This window comes from Paramormyrops kingsleyae, chromosome 8, assembly GCF_048594095.1.
Source record: "Paramormyrops kingsleyae isolate MSU_618 chromosome 8, PKINGS_0.4, whole genome shotgun sequence".
NCBI classification, from domain to species: Eukaryota; Metazoa; Chordata; class Actinopteri; order Osteoglossiformes; family Mormyridae; genus Paramormyrops; species Paramormyrops kingsleyae.
Window position 1 is genome coordinate 1170826 of NC_132804.1, and position 23849 is coordinate 1194674.

At 43.0% G+C, this 23849-nt stretch overlaps 1 protein-coding gene across 3 annotated transcripts in view; it reads right to left on the reverse strand.

The window, feature by feature from the left end:
- Window positions 1–390: 390 nt before the first annotated feature.
- LOC111834568 (fragile histidine triad diadenosine triphosphatase) overlaps window positions 391–23849 on the reverse strand; it is a 237073-nt gene continuing 213614 nt past the window's right edge. For all 3 annotated transcript variants that reach the window (XM_023794006.2, XM_023794007.2, XM_023794004.2), the window contains 2 exons: window positions 573–689; window positions 391–491 (listed from right to left, as the gene is read on the reverse strand). In XM_023794006.2, coding sequence (XP_023649774.2) covers window positions 576–689 — 114 coding nt within the window. In that variant the 3' untranslated portion in view covers window positions 391–491; window positions 573–575. The remainder of the gene's footprint in view (window positions 492–572; window positions 690–23849) is intronic.

Here is a 23849-nt window from a genome sequence, read left to right on the forward strand (position 1 = left end):
GCAGTCACCACTCAGAGCTCTCCTGTTTTCTTCAGATGACTTTTAAGGAATTTTGTTTATCCTCCTATTCTGTTTTATCACCGAAGGCCCTGGATGCGTCATCCTGCTGATCTTTAGTTTAACAGTATTATACATGGCAATCTAACATAAACAGTCAGCCGTTTATAACTGGATGCTTCTGTATTTATATTTACGTAGCAGCTCAGGTAGAATACCTTGTTCAGAAGCAAGACAGAGCTGCTGCCTGGGCGGGACCTGCAGGCACTGTGCCAGAAGGTCAGTTTGTATGAGGTTATATCACACACAGTGCTTGGCCAGGTTAACAGGAGACCCACGAAAGACCACAATCTGAAGTTAGGAAGGTAAAGATACAAATCAGCACACGCCATATTTAAACAGCAGAACTTTAATACGTATTTATTATTATTCCAGTTGGATGTCATTGCAGCCAATAGCTGCAAAGTTTAGGCCTGAAGAAGAATCCAAGGATGCTGTAGATGGGGAAAAAATAAGAGTAAGTTTAAAGTTGAAGCTATATTTGTCATGTGGCTGAGCCCATTCTGGTCGGATACCTGTCAGGGTTGGGCCCAGTCAAGATGTTTTCTTAGATAGGAGGCCTCTGTCTCCATCTCCTCCTCTGTTCTCCACTTGTCAGGAGTCTCTTGGTCTTCACGGTCATGCTTCTGGAGCTATGAATGGGAAAAAAACATGCCTTTGAAGAGGACGCGTCATGCACATTCATCTATTTAAGAGAAGCTTTTGTTCAAAGTGACAAACAAGCGAGAGGGTGGGTCAGCTAGTGCCGGGAGCAACTGGGCTTAAGGGCCTTGCTCAAGGGCCCAGTGGTGATGTCACACTGCCAGTCGTGGGATTTGAACTGACAACGTTCCAAGTCGTTTCTCAGAGGGTCTCACACCATCCGATACTGCTCCATGATTCAGTGATGCCACAGGATTAGAGCAGTAGATTAGACTGCAGTTTCAAAATAGCCCCCTATAATATTCACTCAATACTATCGAGAACAAAGAAAGGTGTACTTCCAGCTTTATTTTATATCATTTATATGACGGAAGAAGGCATTTTTTCTAAAGTCACTTGCTTCATCAAAGTGGGGTATGGTGAAGTGATGATTCCTTGATTCCATATACCACCTGGCCATTTAACAGGCTTGAATTTGCTGCTTGGGACCAGGTTAAAGCTACAGTATAAGCTCCCATTGCAGAAAACTGACAGCCACAGTACCCTTTAACAGTCACATTTTGAAGTCCATAAATCCTAAAAATACTCCTAAAAACACTCCCCAGTACATAATGTTCACGCCTGATACATGAGAGGGCAGCAGCTAATGTGGTCATTCATAATTCGGTAGGATGGATGGCTCTCCAGTATGGTTCCCAGGCTACTTACCTGGAAGTGTTCCAGTGAAATATACAGCTAAACAGCTGGATGAAAATGTGCTTTATTTTAGACAAAATACCAGGTTTGAACTGTAAAGGTTGAAGAGGGAGAGGCGAAGACTTGGGATAGCAGAACAGACAGGCAGACATCACTGAATAAAGTCAGAAGGCCTACAACCCCCTCCGGACAACGGAAAAACAGAGAATGTCCTTTCTCGTTTGGTTAGCGACATACAAGTGAAGTTGACATATTAAAGAGAAACATCAAATTTCTTTTATGTATGCTGGAGGGAGCTATTAGAATGCATTGTGGGAAGAACTGTAACAACATCTACTCTGCGATATTCAAGACATCCATTTTCATACCCTAAATTTAGTATGAAATTGGCTATTTTATCAGGATAATGTATCCTACTGAACAAAAAAGGTTTAGACAGGCACTGTGGCTTTAAAACTATCACAGCAGTCCAGCCATCAGGGGTTTCTGTCGGGAAAATGCAGTGAAAATCAGACACATATCACTTTGCACCACACTGTGACGATAACAGGGTTTGATACTAATTCTATTACTGCCACATTTGTCATTTTGTATAATTTGTTATATTCCCTACTAGGTAATGAAATGTATCTCTGAACTGTTCTATTAATGACCAATTTTCTGTTTGTGAGAAAACATCCTGTCATTTGACCACATTTTTTCATCCATCCATCAATCGATGGATCCTCCAAAAATATATCCAGTATATGGTGGGGGGTGGGGGGTGGGGGGTGGTGGAGGGGGCTTGAGGGTTAGGGAGTAGCCTGTGCCAGGCAGCATTGGGTGTGAGGCAGGGCTACACCATGAATCAGATGCCAGCCCATTATGGGGCACTAACACACCCTCAATCACACAGTGGGTTATATAAAATGTAAAGCTTCCAGCTCATATCACTGCAAGTCTTTGGATTATGGAGGGAAGCTAACCTAAGCTTAACATCAGCAAGACGAAGGAGCTGGTGGTGGACTGGTGGAGACCTGTCACCATCTGGGGAGAAAATGGAGGAACCGGAGGATCCAGCTGAACAGCAAGCTGGACTGAGAGGAAAGGCCAGAGCAGACTCTACTTTCTGAAGGAGCTCAGGCCTGTGGATGCCTGTAGCAGGCTGCGGAGGATGTGTAGGTAGTATGAGGTCAGCCGGCTGTTCTACACTGTGGTCTGCTCAGAGGAAGCAGCATCAGTCCAACCATCAGGAAGGTCGGCAGAGCCCCCAGGAGGCAGGCACTGTGGGCTGTTATCCAGGAGCCCCGGCCACGTTGCGCTAACGAGAATCCTTCCTGTCTACTTCAGCACCCCCCCCCCCCCAACCCCCACCCACGACACATCAGGAACGCCTTGCATTTTCGATGTAGTAAAAATCTGTTTATCCTTCATAATGTTTTCCAGGGTATTCTGTTTGTGTATTATATACTTTTAAAATTTGTTTTCACTTTGTTTACTTGTCTGTGCTGTCTTTGCATCACGCCATATGTTTGCCTGCACCTTACGTACCTCACAGCTGTAAATACAAAAGTTTCCTCTAGGAATCAACTAAGTTTATCTTTACATGTGAATTTCGCAAACACAGTGGAGATGGGCTTCAAACCCACACCCTGCAGGAGAGGGGGCAACACCCATGATATTCTTACAAAAATGGCTTTAAAACAATTTGCTTACAGTTTTTCTCCATTGGTTTGGCTCATTTCTTGAAACAGAAATGACATTCTCAAAATAACATGGACAAATCTCCAAACCACCTTGCAATTGTTCACAACAGAATCGCATTTCTCATTGATTTCATCAAATTGCAAATGCCTTAGTCTCAAGTATCTCAGTGCATCTTTGCAAATGGTTAAGTACAAGTAGCCTGCAGTTAGCACAATGAGCCCACATTTGGCACATTTTCCAAATAAATAGATCTTGCTGATCTAAACTGATTAGCTGATTTTCAGTCTAATGGTTGTTCTCTGCAAAACATGTCAGCATGATTTCATCGTGTAAGTCATCATATGCACAATAGTCTGTTCAAATGTCAAAATTAGTCAAGAACATAATACCATGAACATCATATATGAATTTCTTGGAAAATTTGATAAATTCATGACAGTAATTGACAGTCAGGTGAAATTAGAACTTGACTAACGAAGGAGGAGTTTCCCACATCTCAGATGACCAACCAAACAGTTTGTTTAGTTACCTGACAGGTGCTGTCTATTGTTGTGAATGCTGCCAAACGTGTATATATAGAGCCTGGCCAAGGGCCGCAGACGTGGCCGTAACATCATTGGTCAGCGGGCCACGGTGGATGTCCCAGGCCAGCGAGGGGGCAATTTAACAATGTGTGCTGCCATATCTGAGAATGGTGTGGCCACACACATCCCCATATAACACTCAAAAGCTCCTCATTTTCTTGGACCGTCTTTATACACATCTGGTCCCAGAAAATGAGAGAGGTCTCGAAGGGCCTCACCTACCACACTATGTGATCGTGTGGGACAATGTAAATTTCCACCGTGGGCCGCTCATCAGGGCCTGGTTCACCACCCATCCAAGGATGCTCATGGAGCTACTACCACCATACTCTCCTTTCCTCAATCCCATTGAGGAATTTTTTTCCGCTTGGAGGTGGAAAGTGTATGAACATCAGGCTCAAGACCAGAGATCCCTGCTCCATGCAATGGATGCTGCGTGCGAGGACATCACAGGGGATCAGTGTAGGGGATGGTTGAGACATTCGCGCCGTTTCTTCCCTCGCTGCATCGCAAGGGAAAATATCCGCTGCGATGTGGATGAAAATCTATGGCCAAACAGAGAGCAGCGCATGGATGGCCAGGAGGATGAGGATGGTGGCCAGGAGGATGAGGATGGTGGCCAGGAGGATGAGGATGGTGGCCAGGAGAGGAAGGGTGATGACAACAACCAGTGAAAGTGTTACTGTGGTTGTGAAACTTTATTTACTGTAAGCCCTACTGTAGGGCAGATATAATTTTTCTTGTTTTTTGTTTGTGTTTATATTTCATACATGTACAGAATACTGTATACATTTTTATGTACTCTAATGTATGGAAGTTACTTTATGTGTGTCAATAAAAATGGTTACAATTTCCTTGGCAGTAGGAGTGCAGTGTGTGTGATGTCAAACGTTGGAGGCTGCTCTTACTGTAAAATCCTTTTTTTTCCAGTTTTATACATAATTGTATTCTGTTAGCTAGACCTCTGCCATGGTGACAAAACATCTAGGCATTTTGACTTGCAGTGTTTGCACAATGCCAAAGGGACGATGCATTTTGGGGGCACTGACTATTTATATGGGAAAGGAATTTAGTTTTGACACATGGGTAAACTATTTTGGGAGAGATATGAGCTTTTGCAGGTGATCCATGGTGTTGTGCTGAACCATCCAGGTTATTTTGGCAAAAAGCACTAAGTGAATGCAAATGAGCCAAAGCAATTGAGAAAGATCTTTGACATTTTGATGGTAATGACTCTTTATATGGGAAAGGAATCTATTTTGAAGCATGTGTGAGCAGTTTTGGGAAAGATATGAACTTTTGCTAGTGAGCTATAATGTTGCGCAGAACTGTAAGACTGTTTGGCCAAATGATCTTATAGTTTTAAGAATGTAATTTCTGTTTCAAGAAATGAGCCAAACCAATGGAGAAAAACTGTAATACATATTATGCATAAAACACAGTGAATTCACATTCAAATTCAGGATCGTGAGAAACACAGGCCACGTTCAAATTCAGGATCGTGAGAAACACAGGCCACGTTCAAATTCAGGATCGTGAGAAACACAGGCCACATTCACATTCAGGATCGTGAGAAACACAGGCCACGTTCAAATTCAGGATCGTGAGAAACACAGGCCACATTCAAATTCAGGATCGTGAGAAACACAGGCCACGTTCAAATTCAGGATCGTGAGAAACACAGGCCACATTCAAATTCAGGATAGTGAGAAACACAGGCCGCATTCAAATTCAGGATTGTGAGAAACACAGGCCACATTCACATTCAGGATCGTGAGAAACACAGGCCACATTCAGATTCAGGATCGTGAGAAACACAGGCCACATTCAAATTCAGGATCGTGAGAAACACAGGCCACATTCAAATTCAGGATAGTGAGAAACACAGGCCACATTCACATTCAGGATCGTGAGAAACACAGGCCACATTCAAATTCAGGATCGTGAGAAACACAGGCCACATTCAAATTCGGGATCGTGAGTAACACAGGCCACATTTGCTTCCCATCAGCTGACTCCCTCGCATTTGACAGCTTTATATTAGCTCTCCAGGTCAACAAGCAAGGTGGGCTGGCTAAGATCTCACCAGCGTGCTCCTGGAACCTCTGCACTGGCAGTCAGATGTGGAATGAATGTAGAGACTCATAAGTGTGTGTGGGGGGAGTAAGCGTTCCTCCACAGGGCCCCCACTCAATCTGCAGAGACGTTCCAACATGCTAGCACTGATTTAGGCACCGTGGTCTGAGGAAGCCAGGAGTGGGGGGCTCAGTATCACCAGTGCAAACAAAAACTGGATCACAGACTGGAATACGCCGGATGGGTTTACAGAAGCACACTGTCAGGTGTCTGCTCTAAAGACGGCACACTGATCAGCACCTCTTATTTTATCACAATGGGACATTTATGAAGCTATTATTTTGCTGTTTTTCATGTGTGTGTCTAGGGTCAGTACACATTCCTCCCTATTGCATTTATGATCATAACCTGCATAATATTTAAAAACATGTCCTAAAAACTAAAGCATGCATCCTTGGCATGTACAGCAATGAAATGAATATTACTGAAGCCACACACATGACATGCCCCTTCTCTGGTTCTATTCAGGTAGCTCACAAATATTTTTTTTTTCCAAGACCTTCTGTCCTGATTATCCCACAATAGAATAAATGGTAATGATTCAGTTTCCTGGCTCAAAGCTGTACTGGATAAGTGGCTGGACATGCAGTGAGGAGCAGTGGAATATCCCCCTTAGCCCAAGGTAAGAACGTTGCGAAAAGCCCACAAAAGCAATAAGCAGCACCCTGAAGGAGCACTGTCTGGAAGATCGGGCTCCCAGCATGTTCTGATGGCCCACCTTGACACAGGCCTTCCAGCACGCTCTGAGGGCCCACCACGGGGCAGGCCTCCCAGCATGCCCTGAGGACCCACTTTGACACAGGCCTTCCAGCACGCTCTGAGGGCCCACCTCAGCACAGGCCTCCCAGCATGTTCTGAGGGCCCACCTCAGCACAGGCCTCCCAGCATGCACCTGGATGGACACCTAGCAGCACCACATACACAACCTGCACCAGTTCATGACTCATCTTTCCGTTCTGAGGTGATGATCAAGAAGGTATCTGAGACGACCGGGGTTCTGCTGCCTCCAGTAGCTGTAAAATCATATTAGGTCTCTTCTTCTCGAATGATAAAAGCATACACTAGAATATAATTACAAACAGCTCAACGTGAAAGTGATTATCTCAATAATAGTTGTCATTAATGACAAGCATAGACAAGAGTAGCCTTGGTCACTATAAGTTTAGGTCCTAGTGAATAAAGCAGTAATAGCAGGAAGTTCCAATAACATGGGGCTCCAATGAACAAAGAAGGACTCTGTTATCTCACTCTTTGCCCCATGATTCTGGCTTATTACAGCAATGTTAAAATGTGACATTTGACATCCTCACATAACTCTGATAGAAAAATAACTTCAGTAGGCAGTCCTTTGTTGACAGAAATGTATGAAAGAGGAGTCATCACAAATTTCAGAAATGACTTTTTTAAATGGCCACACCTTGCTGTAACATTCATTAGATGAACAATCAGACAGACAGATAGAAAGGCAGGCAGGCAGGCAGACTGATAGACAGATAGAAAGGCAGGCAGGCAGACAAACTGATAGACAGATAGAAAGGCAGGCAGGCAGACAGACTGATAGACAGACAAACTGATAGACAGGCAGATTGATAGACAGACTGACAGACAGATAGATAGAAAGGCAGGCAGACAGACTGACTGACAGGCAGACAAACAGACAAACAGGCAGGCAGATTGATAGACAGACTGACAGACAGATAGAAAGGCAGGCAGGCAGACAGACTGACAGACAGGCAGACAAACAGACTGACAGACAGACAAACAGGCAGGTAGGCAGACTGATAGACAGACTGACAGGCTGCAAAAACAAGGAGATGCTATAGGAGGTAAGTAAATATTATATTAAGCCGGTGACCAACTTCAAAATAAGCAGGACTTCACACTATCACGTCAATCTGTACCTTTGCAGATGGGCAGTTGTTTGTGCTTAAGCTTGCTAATCATCCCCTTGTCAGTCTGCTTTTCAAATATCCACAGATCAATTCAGGGCTTGTTATATAATCTCCTGGAAAATTCCACAACTGAACGTGAGAAATTACCTAAATTGCCAGACAGCCCTACAGCCCCCTTCCTCCAATTAAGGTCACAGTGTGGCGTATAATTACAGCTTTTTAAAAAGACAAATGTGCCCTGCTAAACTAGAAATATACACAGAATATACAGACAGAATTCAAGCTTTAATCAATTTATAATAAAACTTTAAATACCAATTCAGGTAAATAAGCTGTCAGAACTGGTCTCAGAGGCATAAAGTTATTTGTGATATTTAATGTGGCACCTCAGACATTCTGAATATAATCTCACATGACAAATCATTAAAAAGTTGTGTAATTCCATTCCTGAGTCATATACTGCACACATTTCCAGACTGTTTGACCTGTGCAATGTTTATACAGTGTAACACCTGGGCTTTAAGGCTGCACCAGGAAAACACAGCACTTACCACAGATTAAGCCATGTGAAAGCTTAGATTTTTAGATGAAAAAATTAAAGTATTAAGCACAATGAATTGATAGAGAGATTGCAGGGGTTTCTAATATAGAAGGTTAGTTCGGTTTACAGCTAGAAGCCTTTGGATTCTGGCTCAGCTTGTGCAGTTGGTCCTTCTGTCTGCCAGCACATGCCTGCTGGTTCTCTGACCTAGAACCCCCATAGGACGGGAGAAAATTCCTGCAACTGCAACTGAACAGATTGCCTTCAGTTTCTTTTTTACATTTTTTTGGAGACTTTTTGCTGTGGTTGAAGGATGGCATGTAAATACATTTTAGAAGCTTGTAATTATGCATAAAAAATAATAAATAACAATCCGAGGTTCCCAGAGCCACTTCGTAACAGCTTGTCAAATGCATGAAAGCGGCCTGCCACCGGCAGAATGCAGACTGAGCTGAAGGGCTCCTGAAATTTCCTCTCATTAGCTAGCACAGAAAGTACGATAAGTACAGTGCACCACGAAGCTCTCCAAAAGTCTCACTTCCTTACTTTGCATCCCAGTATATTTGGGCATATTAGCTGGCCACTCTTAGACTGCCCCGAGAATCCTGGATCTCCAGATACATCCTATCAGCAGCCACCTATGGCGCCATGTTCTGAGGGGGTGTCGACACAGCAAGCCTATTTCACTTTGCCTGCGACTGGGGGGCACCTGCGTGAAGCCTGCCCAGGGCTCACATGGGCTTCAACCAGCACGGTCCAGATGCACTGCATTCAAATAATGTAACGACATGACCATTCACTTATGAACATGGCGAACATCCATTTGGACAAAACAATCTGTGAAACTAAGCCAGAGGGAAGATAACCGGACTTTGGTGAGCTGTGGTGACTCTATGCTCTGCTTCTGGTAAAAAGTGAGCATCCATCAATCCATTTCCTGTAACCGCTTATCCTATTCAGGGTCTGGATCACAGAGGCTATGGGCGCAAGGCAGCGAACCCAGGATGGGGCACCAACTCAATGCAAACCACACTCACAGACCTTTCACACCAGTCACTCACACACACACCTATGGGCAGTTTGGTAACTCCAATTAACCTCAGCATGTTTTGGGAGTGGGGGGGGGGGGGCGGAGTACCCGGAGGAAACCTCACGACAACACGGGGAGAACATGCAAACGGCACACACATGGAACCATGGCAGGGACTCGAACATAATCACTCTGTCATGCCCCGATCGTCCGCTCCTCTCATGTGCCACGCCCCCTCGTTAACCTCATGTGGAATCCCAGTGTCTTACAGCTGTTTCGGATTGTTGTCATTAGTTTAGTGTATTTAGTCCGCATTGCCCCATGATTCATTGACGTTGTGATGTTGTGTTGTTTTGCGTGCTCTGTGTTTTGGGATTAAACTCCGTATTCCCCGATCCCTGGCTTCCGTTCGCCTGCTTCCCCGCTCCGTGCTACACACGCCGTAACACACTCGTCAGCAGTGAGTCAGTCTCAGCATGATGACAAGGATGACATTTTCTCATCAAATTTTGACTTTGTCCCCATTAATCTTAACTAGCAGATGAAGGCCCTAGACTGTGATTTTTTTGGTGCACTTACTGTACACTGCAGTACGGCACACCGGTGCTGTTTGTCTGGTAACTGATTAAATATTTTAGGAGGTGATACTCGCAGCAGCTTTCTTATAAAGAAATGAGTTTCAGTATGTTTGGCAGGCATCCCTATCTTCACAAAGGCAACTACTGCAGCTAGTCTTCTCTTAAAGCAGTGTTTCTCAAACCAGTCCTCAGGGAACTGGGACAGAGCAAAAACAGGGACCCTTTGGGGGTCTCCAAGGACTGGTTCAAGAAACACTGTCTTAAAGAAAACCATGTTTACCACCCCGTGCAGTAGAAGTTACGTCGTCCTTCATCATTTAGTGATTACAAAGTGGTATCATTTTTTCAAGCACAGACATAACTTTGGATTGAGCACTGAGGAGGTTGAGGTCTCCACGAACTTAAGGGGGTCTTATTGGCTGGTTTTGATTACTGGGGAGGGTTACAATCCCCATTCCCCCTATAATTTATGACCATGGGTAGAAGATGGGAAAAAAAAAACAAAAAACCAAATTTGATCTAAACAAAAGCTCAAAGTTACATGAGATTTCATATAAGTCTTGCTGGAGGCAATGACATTTTAATTGCCTTTCGAATACAGCTACACAGGCTTGTGGGCAGTACATCAGCCTAACAGCTCCAGCAATATGGGTTCAGCACCTGCCCTGGCTCTCTGTGTGTGTTTGTGGATTAGGGTTATGTTACATTGTGGGGACCAAACGTCGGGACCGAAAATGTGTTATTTTGACATTGTGGGGACCATTTTTCAGGTCCCCTAAAAATGCCAAAAGTCTTGTACTTTGTTTTGTTACTTACAGTATGGTTATGGTTAGGACTGGTTTGGGGTTAAGGTCGTCATGTTGTGATTAGAGTTTTCCCAATAGAAATTTTGATAAATAGTTTTTATAATAAATATAGATGGTAATATTATTGTTATTATTGAGCAGCTCAATTTTAGGAATTATATTTCATAACCAGAAAGAAGGCAGCTGAGACAAAAATCAGGGTATAATTTCTTCAGTTCCTACTCATATTTTATGTGGCTATAAAGTCCATCCAGGGTCATTTGGAACTTTAATGGTTCTGTTTGTGGAAGATGTTTAATTCTGTTTTATTAAAATTTCCTCAATTGATTGCTGCTCCCAAAATGCATCATATTCAGGTGTGCTCTGCCCCAAATGCAAGAATGCAGCCCAGAACAGGCAAAATGAAAGGTCATAAAATGCAATCTCTCAACCCGCAGCCATTTTAATAATTCATATCTATTTATTGATTCCCTTTCTCATCAAATAGAAAAATCCACTTGATTAAAATTCTATGATCTGATTTAGGAATCACACCCCTTTGCTACTCAAAAAAAATGACTGTTTACCAGCATTTAAACTCTGTCAGCAATTTGGCAAACATTACAGATGACAAGCAGCACTCCTGAGGTGTGTGGATAAACTCTTTTGATGGTGAAGGTAGCTAAACACCACCAGACATGAGCCTGGAAGACTCACTTACTAATGATCTACAGTCAGACATTTGTAGTCAGTTAACATGAGCTTCAGTGTCAGATTTGAAAAGTATTTAATGAAAGTATTACCAGGGGAAAGAGGTTATGTCTAAAAATCAAGCCAAATTTCCATTTAGTTCAGGGACTGTTAAAGTCTGTCTGCAGTTAGGTCATACGGTGTGCTGATGTAGCATATTCTTTAAGCGACGCGTCTTGCTTAAAAAGCCATGACATACTTATAGTTAAATTACTAATTTAAACACAGCAACAAGCTGTTAGCTGAGTGGGTAGGCATGAATGGAAAGATGAGTAGAGTTTGATGGTATACCAAAGTTCTATCTTATATTTGGTACATTTTTACATATGAAATGGCCTGGTAATGTATTGCTATATTAATTTCATTCATGTAGTTTGCCATAAAATGGCAGGACGAACAAACTGGGCAGCACCAGAAAATGTATAGCCCTGTATACATAGGCAGTGCCAGAAAATGTAACTCGATGTACACAGGGGCAGCACCAGAAACAGTAACGCGGCGTACGCACGGGGCGGCGCCAGAAACAGTAACGCGGCGTACATACGGGCGGCGCCTGAAACAGTAACACGGCGTACATACGGGCGGCGCCTGAAACAGTAACGCGGCGTACATACGGGCGGCGCCTGAAACAGTAACGCGGCGTACATACGGGCGGCGCCTGAAACAGTAACGCGGCGTACATACGGGCGTCGCCTGAAACAGTAACGCGGCGTACATACGGGCGGCGCCTGAAACAGTAACGCGGCGTACATACGGGCGGCGCCTGAAACAGTAACGCGACGTACATACGGGCGGCGCCTGAAACAGTAACGCGACGTACATACGGGCGGCGCCTGAAACAGTAACGCGGCGTACATACGGGCGTCGCCTGAAACAGTAACGCGACGTACATACGGGAGGCGCCTGAAACAGTAACTCGGCGTACATACGGGCGTCGCCTGAAACAGTAACGCGACGTACATACGGGCGGCGCCTGAAACAGTAACGCGACGTACATACGGGCGGCGCCTGAAACAGTAACACGGCGTACATACGGGCGGCGCCTGAAACAGTAACGCGACGTACATACGGGCGGCGCCTGAAACAGTAACACGGCGTACATACGGGCGGCGCCTGAAACAGTAACGCGGCGTACATACGGGCGGTGCCTGAAACAGTAACGCGACGTACATACGGGAGGCGCCTGAAACAGTAACACGGCGTACATACGGGCGGCGCCTGAAACAGTAACGCGACGTACATACGGGCGTCGCCTGAAACAGTAACGCGACGTACATACGGGCGTCGCCTGAAACAGTAACGCGACGTACATACGGGCGTCGCCTGAAACAGTAACGCGACGTACATACGGGCGGCGCCTGAAACAGTAACGCGACGTACATACGGGCGTCGCCTGAAACAGTAACGCGACGTACATACGGGCGGCGCCTGAAACAGTAACGCGACGTACATACGGGCGGCGCCTGAAACAGTAACACGGCGTACATACGGGAGGCGCCTGAAACAGTAACTCGGCGTACATACGGGCGTCGCCTGAAACAGTAACGCGACGTACATACGGGCGGCGCCTGAAACAGTAACGCGCCGTACATACGGGCGTCGCCTGAAACAGTAACGCGACGTACATACGGGAGGCGCCTGAAACAGTAACGCGGCGTACATACGGGCGGCGCCTGAAACAGTAACGCGGCGTACATACGGGCGGCGCCTGAAACAGTAACGCGGCGTACATACGGGCGGCGCCTGAAACAGTAAGGCGCCAGTAATGCGTGCTGAGTGCCCCCCTGGCGTCCCTCTGTGTATACAGTGTGGCCTCTTTCTCCTCCCGCTCACGTGGGCTTCACATGGCTGCCACAGTGCAAAAGCACTCAATCTATGTGAATCGGTGTCTTTAAATTGGCAGGACCACTGAAGGCCTGATGAGGAGAAGAATCCTGTCCAGGGTTTCCTGGCCTTGGTGCCTCCTGGGAGGGGCTCCATGAATCTGTGCTGCCTTAAGCAGGGACAGCGGAACAAATGCTCTGAAAAAAAGATGCTTAGTATTTATCAGACAGAGGATGTTTACATCTGCAAACTTTGCCCTTGCGCGTTTATCCAAATAATCAGTGTTGTACATTATTCTGTTCTTTTGGCAGCCTGCTTAACTGCATGCAGAGTTTCCTTGAGCCAGACTAATGGCCTTCCTCCTCCGTACTCTGTCACACAAACTGTCGTTTACGCCAGCGATAATACACCTAGCTGGAGAACAAAGCCACCATGTCAGCAGTCAGTGCTCTCCTATGTGCCATAGTCTTTCAGGAAATGAAGTTGGTTTAAAAACGCACACACTGTCCCACGTGACTGTGACATTGATTAATCAAGGTTAAGATACAATTAGCGCAAGAGCTAAGATGTATGATATGGAGCATAAATCAGTTAAAAATATCATATGTCTGTCTTTCACTTTTCGAGCAATAAGCTGAAGGACAGCTTTAAAAGCACTGCTAGAAGCCTGCCTGTCACGTCACAATTCTGAGGATAAACAGACTACAGATTAAAATAAAAACCGTGGTGATTTAATTTTTTAATAATCATATTCCTGCACGCAGCTATTTTTAAGCACTACTATACGTAATTTTATTATTTGCATTATTTATATATTTACTTAAGTTCCCTCATTATTCACAAGCAGTTTACAAGTGATCCTCCACAAAGACAGATTGGAAGCATAGCTGTATGATCTTCTGCCCTTATATAGATGACTTGGGCCTCCATAAGCGGTCAGTGACGCACAGAAACCATCTGAAAAATACATGTATGAAACATCAAAGTGTTATTTGAGCAAAACTATACATTTCCTGTTCTTGACATCCCGCTTTTTTCCCGACCCAATTCACAAAAAAATAAAAATAAAAAACAAAGTGGCAAGTACCAATATAAAACATCCAAAGCACAAACCTCTCAGTTTTTCATTATCAGATTATCAGTAATTATGTCTTTTCATTGCACTGCATGTTTGGTCAATTTGTCTCTGCTACTGCCGGCTGGTCTACTGGAGAGTGACAGGACATCTCTCTGGGCTCGGGGACAAGCCGGCCATCGTCACAATGTCTGGCTAATTACACAACCTAACGGTTCATCTCTGGGAATGCAGCGGCGAGTTGGCGTCAGGGGTGTGGAACGAGTCAGGGAGCTGGGCCTCTAACAGGGCTGGACACCAGGGTCCTAAGTGAGCTGTGCTTGGCTCCCGGAACACTCTTCCTAGCATGAGCAAATCACAGTAGTCTCCAGAATGCCACTATGCAGAGAAAAAGGGGGGCTTGGGAAGGCTTGGGTCTCCCTTTGGTGGCAGACTGCACCAAGTAGCTGCTAAGGCACTCCCAACTGGAGAGAGACACACTGTGCTTTTATCCTTAAAAAAGCACTTAACCTGAGGTTACTTGGCAAAATATTGAAACAGAAAGAAGTACTGAGCAAAGGCGTCGCCAAGGAAATGGACTAACTCAATACATTGATTGTCATCAGGATTTCAGGCTCAGCCCATTGTATGCATACATACATATGTATTCAGATAAAGCTGGGAGGATTTACAGTAAACAATTCAGCTTATATCAAACAACTACCTCATGAAAAGAAGTAAAAAGATAAAGCCACAGAGATTATACAAAGGTATAAATCACTACTATTCTGAAATTGACCAACTTGAAGGTATGCACAACGATGAGCCAGAATATGAAGTGAATAATGATCAATGACTACCTAGTAAAAACTGTGCAGGTCAAGGTATGGGGTATGTTAAACATCAAGCTAATATTCTTTATTTGTAGTCGACATGTTAAATACAGAAGGAATGGGCAGTGACAAAGATCTGAGTGACTAGGACAAGGGCTAAATAATTACGGCCAGACAATGGGTCAGAGTATCTTCGAGATGAGATGCAGGTCTAGGAAATCCTATAGGCGACAGTCAATTTCACTTTGTCTCGGACAGAGGGCACCGGCGGTGAAGCTGCCCATGGGTGCCACATTAGCCAGGACTGGTACTGACAGCAAGGCTTGTGCGGTGCTCATGTTCAGCCATGGCAAGTACCTATTCAGAGGGATCCAAGGATGGAAAAATCATGAACTGCTGACAGGATATTGGGTGGCTAGGACTCATCGATGTGGCATGTGAAGGTAGACTATCGCGGCTAGGACTCATCGATGTGGCATGTGAAGGTAGGCTATCGCGTCTAGGACTCATCGATGTGGCATGTGAAGGTAGGCTATCGTGGCTAGGACTCATCGATGTGGCATGTGAAGGTAGGCTATCGCGTCTAGGACTCATCGATGTGGCATGTGAAGGTAGGCTATCGCGTCTAGGACTCATCGATGTGGTATGTGAAAGTAGGCTATCGCGTCTAGGACTCATCGATGTGGCATGTGAAGGTAGGCTATCGCGTCTAGGACTCATCGATGTGGCATGTGAAAGTAGGCTATCGCGTCTAGGACTCATCGATGTGGCATGTGAAGGTAGGCTATTGCGTCTGGTATGCACCAAAAAAGGCAGATTATTTTGATGATATTCACAGGATTAATATGACATAACACACTGAGCATTGAACCCTGTTGTATATGGGATTATGTAGCCATGGGTCAGTCGGAGTGCCCATGGTGACCCATGTCCACTGTCAAAAGCATCTATACATACAAGCTCTAGAACTGGACCTTGAATCAATGGAAAAAGGTCACCAGGTCCTATGAATCCTATTTTTTGTTGCATCAAGTGGACAGTGAGGTACATGACAAGCATTTATGGGATGCGTTGGACCAGTCCACAGTCACATAGCCCCACCCACAGCAGGGCTCCATGCACTGAGTAGTGACAGATTACTCCCACGATCATCATCAAAATCACCTGCCATGTGTGCTGCAGTAGCCCTTCTGTTTGTTTGTACCACACAGGATAGCCTTCATTCACATCTTGCATCAATGAGGGTCATGTTTATCCCTCCTCAGACCGTCCTCAGTAGGTACTCACCATGGCTGATCGGAGATGCTCTGACCCAGTCGTCTGAACCTAATGATTTAGCCCTTGTCAAAATCACTCAGATCTTTATCCCTGCCCATTTCTTCTGCATTCAACATGTTACCATATCCCAGACCTTAACATGGACCATTTTTATGAGTTACATTATTCACATGGGGGAGGTCATAATGTTTTGGCTCACCGATGTATTTATATATTGCATTGACAACAATTGTTTTTCACAATATTCATTTTATACTGTATACTTGTGGGAAATTGCGGGTCCTTTACAGGGACACCAAAAAGTCACACATCATTCGTACCTACAGACAATTTGACACCTGTTGGGGGGGCTAGTGGCGCGTAAACCAGAGAAATTGAGCCAAGGCAGCAACTTCAACCCTGGTCTCCAGTGGTGTGAGGGACCCGTGTGAAACACGGCACCACTGTGCCACCCCCAAAACACCATAATCTATATTACAATATATTATGCTAACTGATTATAAAAATCACGTTATATCTATACAAGTTCGCAATTTTAGAGAATGCTTACAGGCATCTGAACTAAAATGCACTTGAAAATGAACTTTATAAGTACTATGCACATTATATTTGGTCTTGAGTACCTTTTGCCCTTGTCAGTCAATAGACTCCTTCATTCGGACTGCATTTACGAGATATTCAGTCAATCTTAACTGAAACCTATGAAGATTGACAGTTCAGTTTGACGTAAATTTTGCAATGACATGCTTGAGTAGTTGACATGACAGAAAGAGAAGAAAACACCAGCTGTCCAAATAGATGACAACTACTGAGGCAGGAGCAGCACAGTGGAAGTCCTGTGTTTAATATAATCAACTGTTCACAAGCACACTTGCTCCCTTCTCAACTTGACAAATTTGTCTTCCTTCTAGTAGTTTGCAGTTTCACAGAAGAGACATGGACAATTCAGTTAACAATGACTGTATTGTGTGTCTGCATAGTATGGTCACAAAACATTTTCATGCTGTGTAACTGGGAAGCTAAATTATACACAAATAAGTAACATGTTTTTGTCACACTGTGATGCCATCTGAAATAAACTGTTGATGCACACTGAAATAATAATTACTAAATGGTATAGTCTACCACAACAGTTTCCTCTAGAATTATTTTTCAGAACCAGGAAATAAGAGTTATTTTGCAGATTGTGACCTGCATTTTTTCCACTCGAGTTTCACTTTTAGAGAACTGGGCCTGCAATTTCAGCGGTTCCAATCAGGATTTCCACTCCAAGTTGTTCTATGAGCTGTACTAAAAGGTTATTTTGAAATGCAAAAACACACCCCTGTACATCTCTTATCCTGTTAATAGAGAACCTTCTACATGCATATGTATGAAGCTGACATTTCTAAATTAAACATCACTATCAAATAAGTTAGTGTAGCAATAATGTGAGCAGGGGAAATACCAATAGACCTAGTTAACACCATGTAGGACCCACTTTATTAGGTACACCAATCTAGTACCGAGTAGGACCCACTTTATTAGGTACACCTAGCTAGTACCGGGTAGGACCCACTATATTAGGTACACCTAGCTAGTACCGGGTAGGACCCACTATATTAGGTACACCTAGCCAGTACCAGATAGGACTCACTTTATTAAGTACAAGTACCTAGCACTGGGTGGGACCCACTTTCTTAGTTACACCTAGCTAGAACTGGGCAGGACCCACTTTATTAGGTACACCTAGCTAGTACCGGGTAGGACCAACTTTATTAGGTACACCTAGCTCGTACCGGGTAGGACCGACTTTATTAGGTACGCCAAGCTAGTACCGAGTAGGACCAATTTTATTAGGTACACCATGCTAGTACCAAGTAGGACCCATTTTATTAGGTACACCTAGCTAGTACTGCGTAGGACACACTTTATTAGGTACACCTAACTAGTACCGGGTAGGACCCACTTTATTAGGTACACCTAGCTAGTACCGGGTAGGACCCACTTTATTAGGTACACCTATCTAGTACCAGATAGGACCCACTTTATTAGGTTCATGTACCTATAGTACTGGGTAGGACCCACTTTATTAGTTAAACCTAGGTAGAACTGGGTGAGACCCACTTTATTAGGTACACGTAGTTAGTACTGGGTAGGACCCACTTTATTAGGTACACCTAGCTAGTACCGGGTAGGACCCACTTTATTAGGAACACCTAGCTAGTGCCGGGTAGGACCCACTTTATTAGGTACACCTAGCTAGTACCGGGTAGGACCCACTTTATTAGGTACACCTAGCTAGTACCGGGTAGGACCCACTTTATTAGGAACACCTAGCTAGTATTTAGTTACTTAGGATACCTACGTAGTACCAGGTAGGGCCCATTTTATTAGGTACACTGAGACAACACCAGGGAGGATCCACTTTTGCTCTCAGAACTGCTTCGAGAGATGACACCAGCTGTACTCCACTGTTACACGTAGCTGTCATTTTTGTGCTGCCTGATTGCTTTAATGAGTCTGATCATTCTCATTTCACCTATCTGGTGAACAAGGTTTTTTTCTACCACTGAAATGCCTTTTCTGGATGCTTTTTTTTCTTTGTATCATCCTCTGTTAAGTCTAGTCACTGTTGTGTGTGAAAATCCCAGGAGGGCGGCTGTCTCTGAGATGCTAAAAACAACAGGTATGGCTCCTACAATCTCACCATATTCAGCATCGCTTAGATGGGACAACCTTGCTGTTCTAATGCATAGCCAAACAGTACCTGAAAAACTTGACACTGGCCGTGTCATCTATGCATTAGATTGCAGACAAATGATTTATCATTTGGAGGAGCAGAGTGTTTGGTAAACAAGCAAGTATAGCTAACAATCTGTTCCCTGAAAGTACTATAGCAAAACTGAAAAGGTATCACCCTAGAATAACTAGAATGTGTGACAGTGCTCATGCATCCACAACTAAAATGCAGTTACATCATGCAATAGCAGAGGCTAGACTACGGCTAATAGGAAAGCAAAACTTATTGGGCAGTTCCTGAAGTGTACAGTGTCATTTTTCAGGCAATAAAGTTGTTCTTCTCCAGGGTAGAACCCCCCTCCCCCCAACGTCTAAACAAGTCACACAGCAGCACATATCAGATGGGTGGTACAGGGTCATTTTCAATTCACCAGAGTGTGCCGAATGTATTAAATATTAATATACACAAAACAGCCTCAGCATTTTAAGTAATTAAGAGTGGAGAGCAAGGAAAGCTCATAAACAGAAACTTCGTGCTCTCTCACCAGATGCACAAACGACAACAAAAAGTAGCAGCCAATCAGAGAGGCATCAGTGCTTTGGAGAACAATATAAATGCAGTGTAACAGACAAACAAAGCAACAAACGAAGGCCTCAAAATTAACAGCTGTCCACCAACCAACAAATTAGCAACTATGGTATGATTCTGTGGTATTTCACTCAATGCATGATATATTCATTGTAACACTGGAGAAATCAAGTAATGGGAAACAAATCTGAGAAAGCTATTATCACAAAGGTGACTTGATGGCAGCTGTAACATTTACATTTTTTTGGCTTTAATGGTAGTTAGTTACAGCATTATGAAGGCATTATGAAGGCATTCTGCACCGGCTTCCTTTGGCTTGTGCTGAACAGGCCTTTTGGAATTTTGCACCTAATTCCAAATCCTTTAAGGGAATTCCAGAAAAAAAGGCATAAAGGACTCCAGTGGTGATTAAATTACACAGAACGATGGCTGAAAGCAGCCAAAAGAGGGAATCTCAGGTCTCACTTCAAATCAGGTTAACGCTCGCATGTTCAAATGTGCAGTCATATCGTGTTCTGTAAGGCTGTCTTATTAGAAATGCTAATGATGTTACTTACATTACATTCTTAAACCAACATCATAATCCCGACATTCGATTAGTGACTAGAATTAATCATCATTTCATTAATGGGACACTTCAGTGGTAATGCTCTTAAAACAATCACTGGCCCTGGACTATTTCTGCACTGAGCCATTTCTCCCTGCTGCTTAGTTTTAATCTTAATGTGGGTAAAAATGAAACATGACACACACACCCCCACCCACGAGAGGGAATCATTAAGCCATTTCAGCCTTACAAGCAGTGGGGGTGTTCAGTAACCCCTTTGTGTGGGTGTTTGTCTGTCAGTATAGGGGCTCTTTATGTTGTTCTGCATTGTGTAGTCCGCTGTTGTTTTAGCCTTTGTGGATTTTACCTACTTTCTGTAAAGCGTCACCAAACCAGCAGGAAAGAAGCCATTCTAAAATAATTAAGCATAATACATGCAGGAGACATTGTGCATTGCTGGGATACAGTGAACCTCCACTGATACATATATCTACTGCTGCTATTGATGTCACAGACCCAAAATTAAATGTCGGTTCTATTATGAACCTTAAAATGTAAGATATGAACACTAAATTCAAATGTGTAGAATTTGATTTGCTAGGCCCTCAGCAAACATGTTGGACCACTTCCTGATCACATTCTTATACATCGTCAGAATATAGCTCAAATAGTAAGTACTCCGATATAAAGATGCTGTGTTCTTCAAATAAGGACAGATAACAGGACATGTATCAAAAACTCCAAAAATGCCAATTTCCAATAACTTCAAATAATTATGTAGACACGCACTTGTGAAACAAGTTGTTTAAAACATAGGTAACACTGTGTTTAATTTACCCATAATTCCCTTTTATTTTTTGAAGAATCCTAAACAAATGAATAGTCGGCTTCATTAACAATGCACAGGACACTGCATGTCCCTCCACTTTTTTGTTTTTAATTACACTTTTTAATGGATGATTAATTCTGTCATCTTGAGATAACAACATAAGATCTGATAGTGACTAATTAGTATGCAAATTCAGTGACTTTTTTGGTAATAAGGTCTTGTCATCTCTGAAGCTGTCACCATTTCAATATATGTGTCTACTGGGATAGTGGGATTAAACTTGCCCGTGATGCTTATTTAGAACATAAATCCCATTTGTAAGAAAATCAGTTTATTGTGTCTGCTTATCGAATATTCCTTTTCAATGAATGCATTCATTGTTTTCCTGTGCTCTCTTTGTAAGTGACAGATAAGAAGCTAATCAGATAAATACACAAACAAACAAGAATGACTTAGGGAGTATCTGATATGATGCATAGCAATGCAGCAGATTAAATGTAATGGAAACCACAGTTACCTGCAGCCTTTGTTTATTAATAAGACTGATGTCTGGATCAAGCTGCGAGGGCAGCAGCTGGGATACAGCAACCTGCCTTTGAACAGGAAGCGAAAGCAAAGTATAGCTGGACATCAGCTTGGTGTCGGTAGAAGTTAATTGGCACTGGCTGCTAACCAGATGAACATCCTTGACGCTGGGGCTGGGCCCAGAGCCGGCTGGCAGATGCCATTGGATGCCACGCTGGCACTAAAGACATATCGCTGCGGGGGTCTGGCCCAGTTTGCCTGATTTGGGCACATGCTTGGCGTGTTGGCGTGGACGTTACCAGGACAAACCCACATGTCTGCAGAGTATTCTGCTCAAAATCTACAGCAATGCAAGTGTAGTGAAACCACCCAAATATGGGGTAATTCAAGTCTTATAGAATCAATTTACACTACTATGTTTATTATTTATATTATTCCCAAAATCTTGCATATTAGTAATGTTAATTGTTATTGATGAAATACATAAGCAGCACAGGTCTTAAATGGAGGAAAACTTCTGCTTTACAAGCAAGCAAGACTGAGTATTGAGTAGAACATGGAAGAATATATTGTAATATTACATAAACAAGCAATGACATCACCAAAACTGTTAAATAAAACACGATCAGTACTAACTGGAAACATACAATTCCAGTTTGGGTAAGTAGCATGACAAATGCATATATGCATACTGCATTGATTCATATATACATATGACATTTAAGTATATATACTGTATTCATGTAAGTAAATTGTATTTATTAATGTGTATATACTTCTCTAAATAAATCAAAATGAAAGAAACATCTTTTTGCCTTTTTAAATCCTTTCCGATATTATAAATAAATAAAAAACACCACAAGCATAATTCCAGACCATAATACTAATTTGGGGGCTGCTCACATAAAATTCTGTAATGAAACATGCAGTAATGAAGACAGCCACAGTAAGAAACTGGTCATAATCAACGCCCAATGCCTTGTGTCCTGCTACATCTATCCTCTTGTTTTTCAAAAATAGAAAAATTCTAAGCTAACCATAATTGTTCCATCAAATGCTCCCCATTAAACCAAGCCTTCCGTATATTTAAGGCGATAAACAAAATGGACACAATGAAAGTGAAGACGGCCTGTTATTTAAAACACCTGGGAGATATTGCCGCAGTATAAATTAAAAAGCGGTTTAAGTCCCTGTCACCTAGCCTGCCCGTACTAACACAGGCCTGCCCTGTGATTGGAGAGCCTCTTGCCAGTCACAGTACTGTACTAATCCCAGTTTAGACGCTGAGTGATGATCATGATCCTTCATTTGCAAGCATCATTGATACTGTTTTGCAAGTGTCTGTTACAGCTGAACAAAAGAACACAATAGAGGCTAATAGTCATGTGGCCACCATCCTAGATTTAGTGAATATTCCTCAAACTTTTGACCAATGCATCTGCTTTGCTATTGCTTTTATGAAACATAAGGTTCATTAACCTTACTAATCTGCTTTAAGTCTGAATAGCCCAAAACCAGCACTTACCCCTCATGACTCAATATGTAACACCAGGTGTTGAGCAACCAGCAAAAATGTCTAAAAATGAATAAAAATGTTATAAAGCTGTCATGAAAAATTAGTTATTTTCTTAACAGCAGTCAGAATCCAAGATGATGTAATTGGTTTTGGCCACATTTTGTTCACAATAGATCAAAATGCCGGCTACATTACAGTAATCAGTGTCTAGATGTGACAAATGCATATAATGACCTTCGACTTAGGCATCATTTTCTTACTCATCAATTCACTTTAGAAGTAAAAATTACCTCTTTGCAATATTTGCAATCCAGAAATGACTACAAATATACTGTCATATTCATGGCAATAAGTTAAAGTAATTAAATTCAACTTATATAGTGTATTCCCAGTGTGGCTGGAATGAAGTGCTTAATATGATTTAAAAAATAATAATAACATTAAGTAACACCACAGAATTTTATAGGAGAACAACTGGCTACTTAACCCCTGCTAGACATGCTAACTAGTAAAAAGGCAGAAATTAGTCTATGTCTTTTATATCGATAAAAAAAACACATCAGGCTATTAGCCTACTCATAGTCAACAGATTATACATGTAATTCAAAAATACGATTCTTTGAATAACAATATAAAATATTTCCATCCTGAATAACCCAACACAAAAACAGGCCACATGACTGAACAGGTTAAACTGCACGTTACTCTTTTAAGTCCAGATCAGATTCTACCTCACGCCAGTGTGGCCTAGTTTGA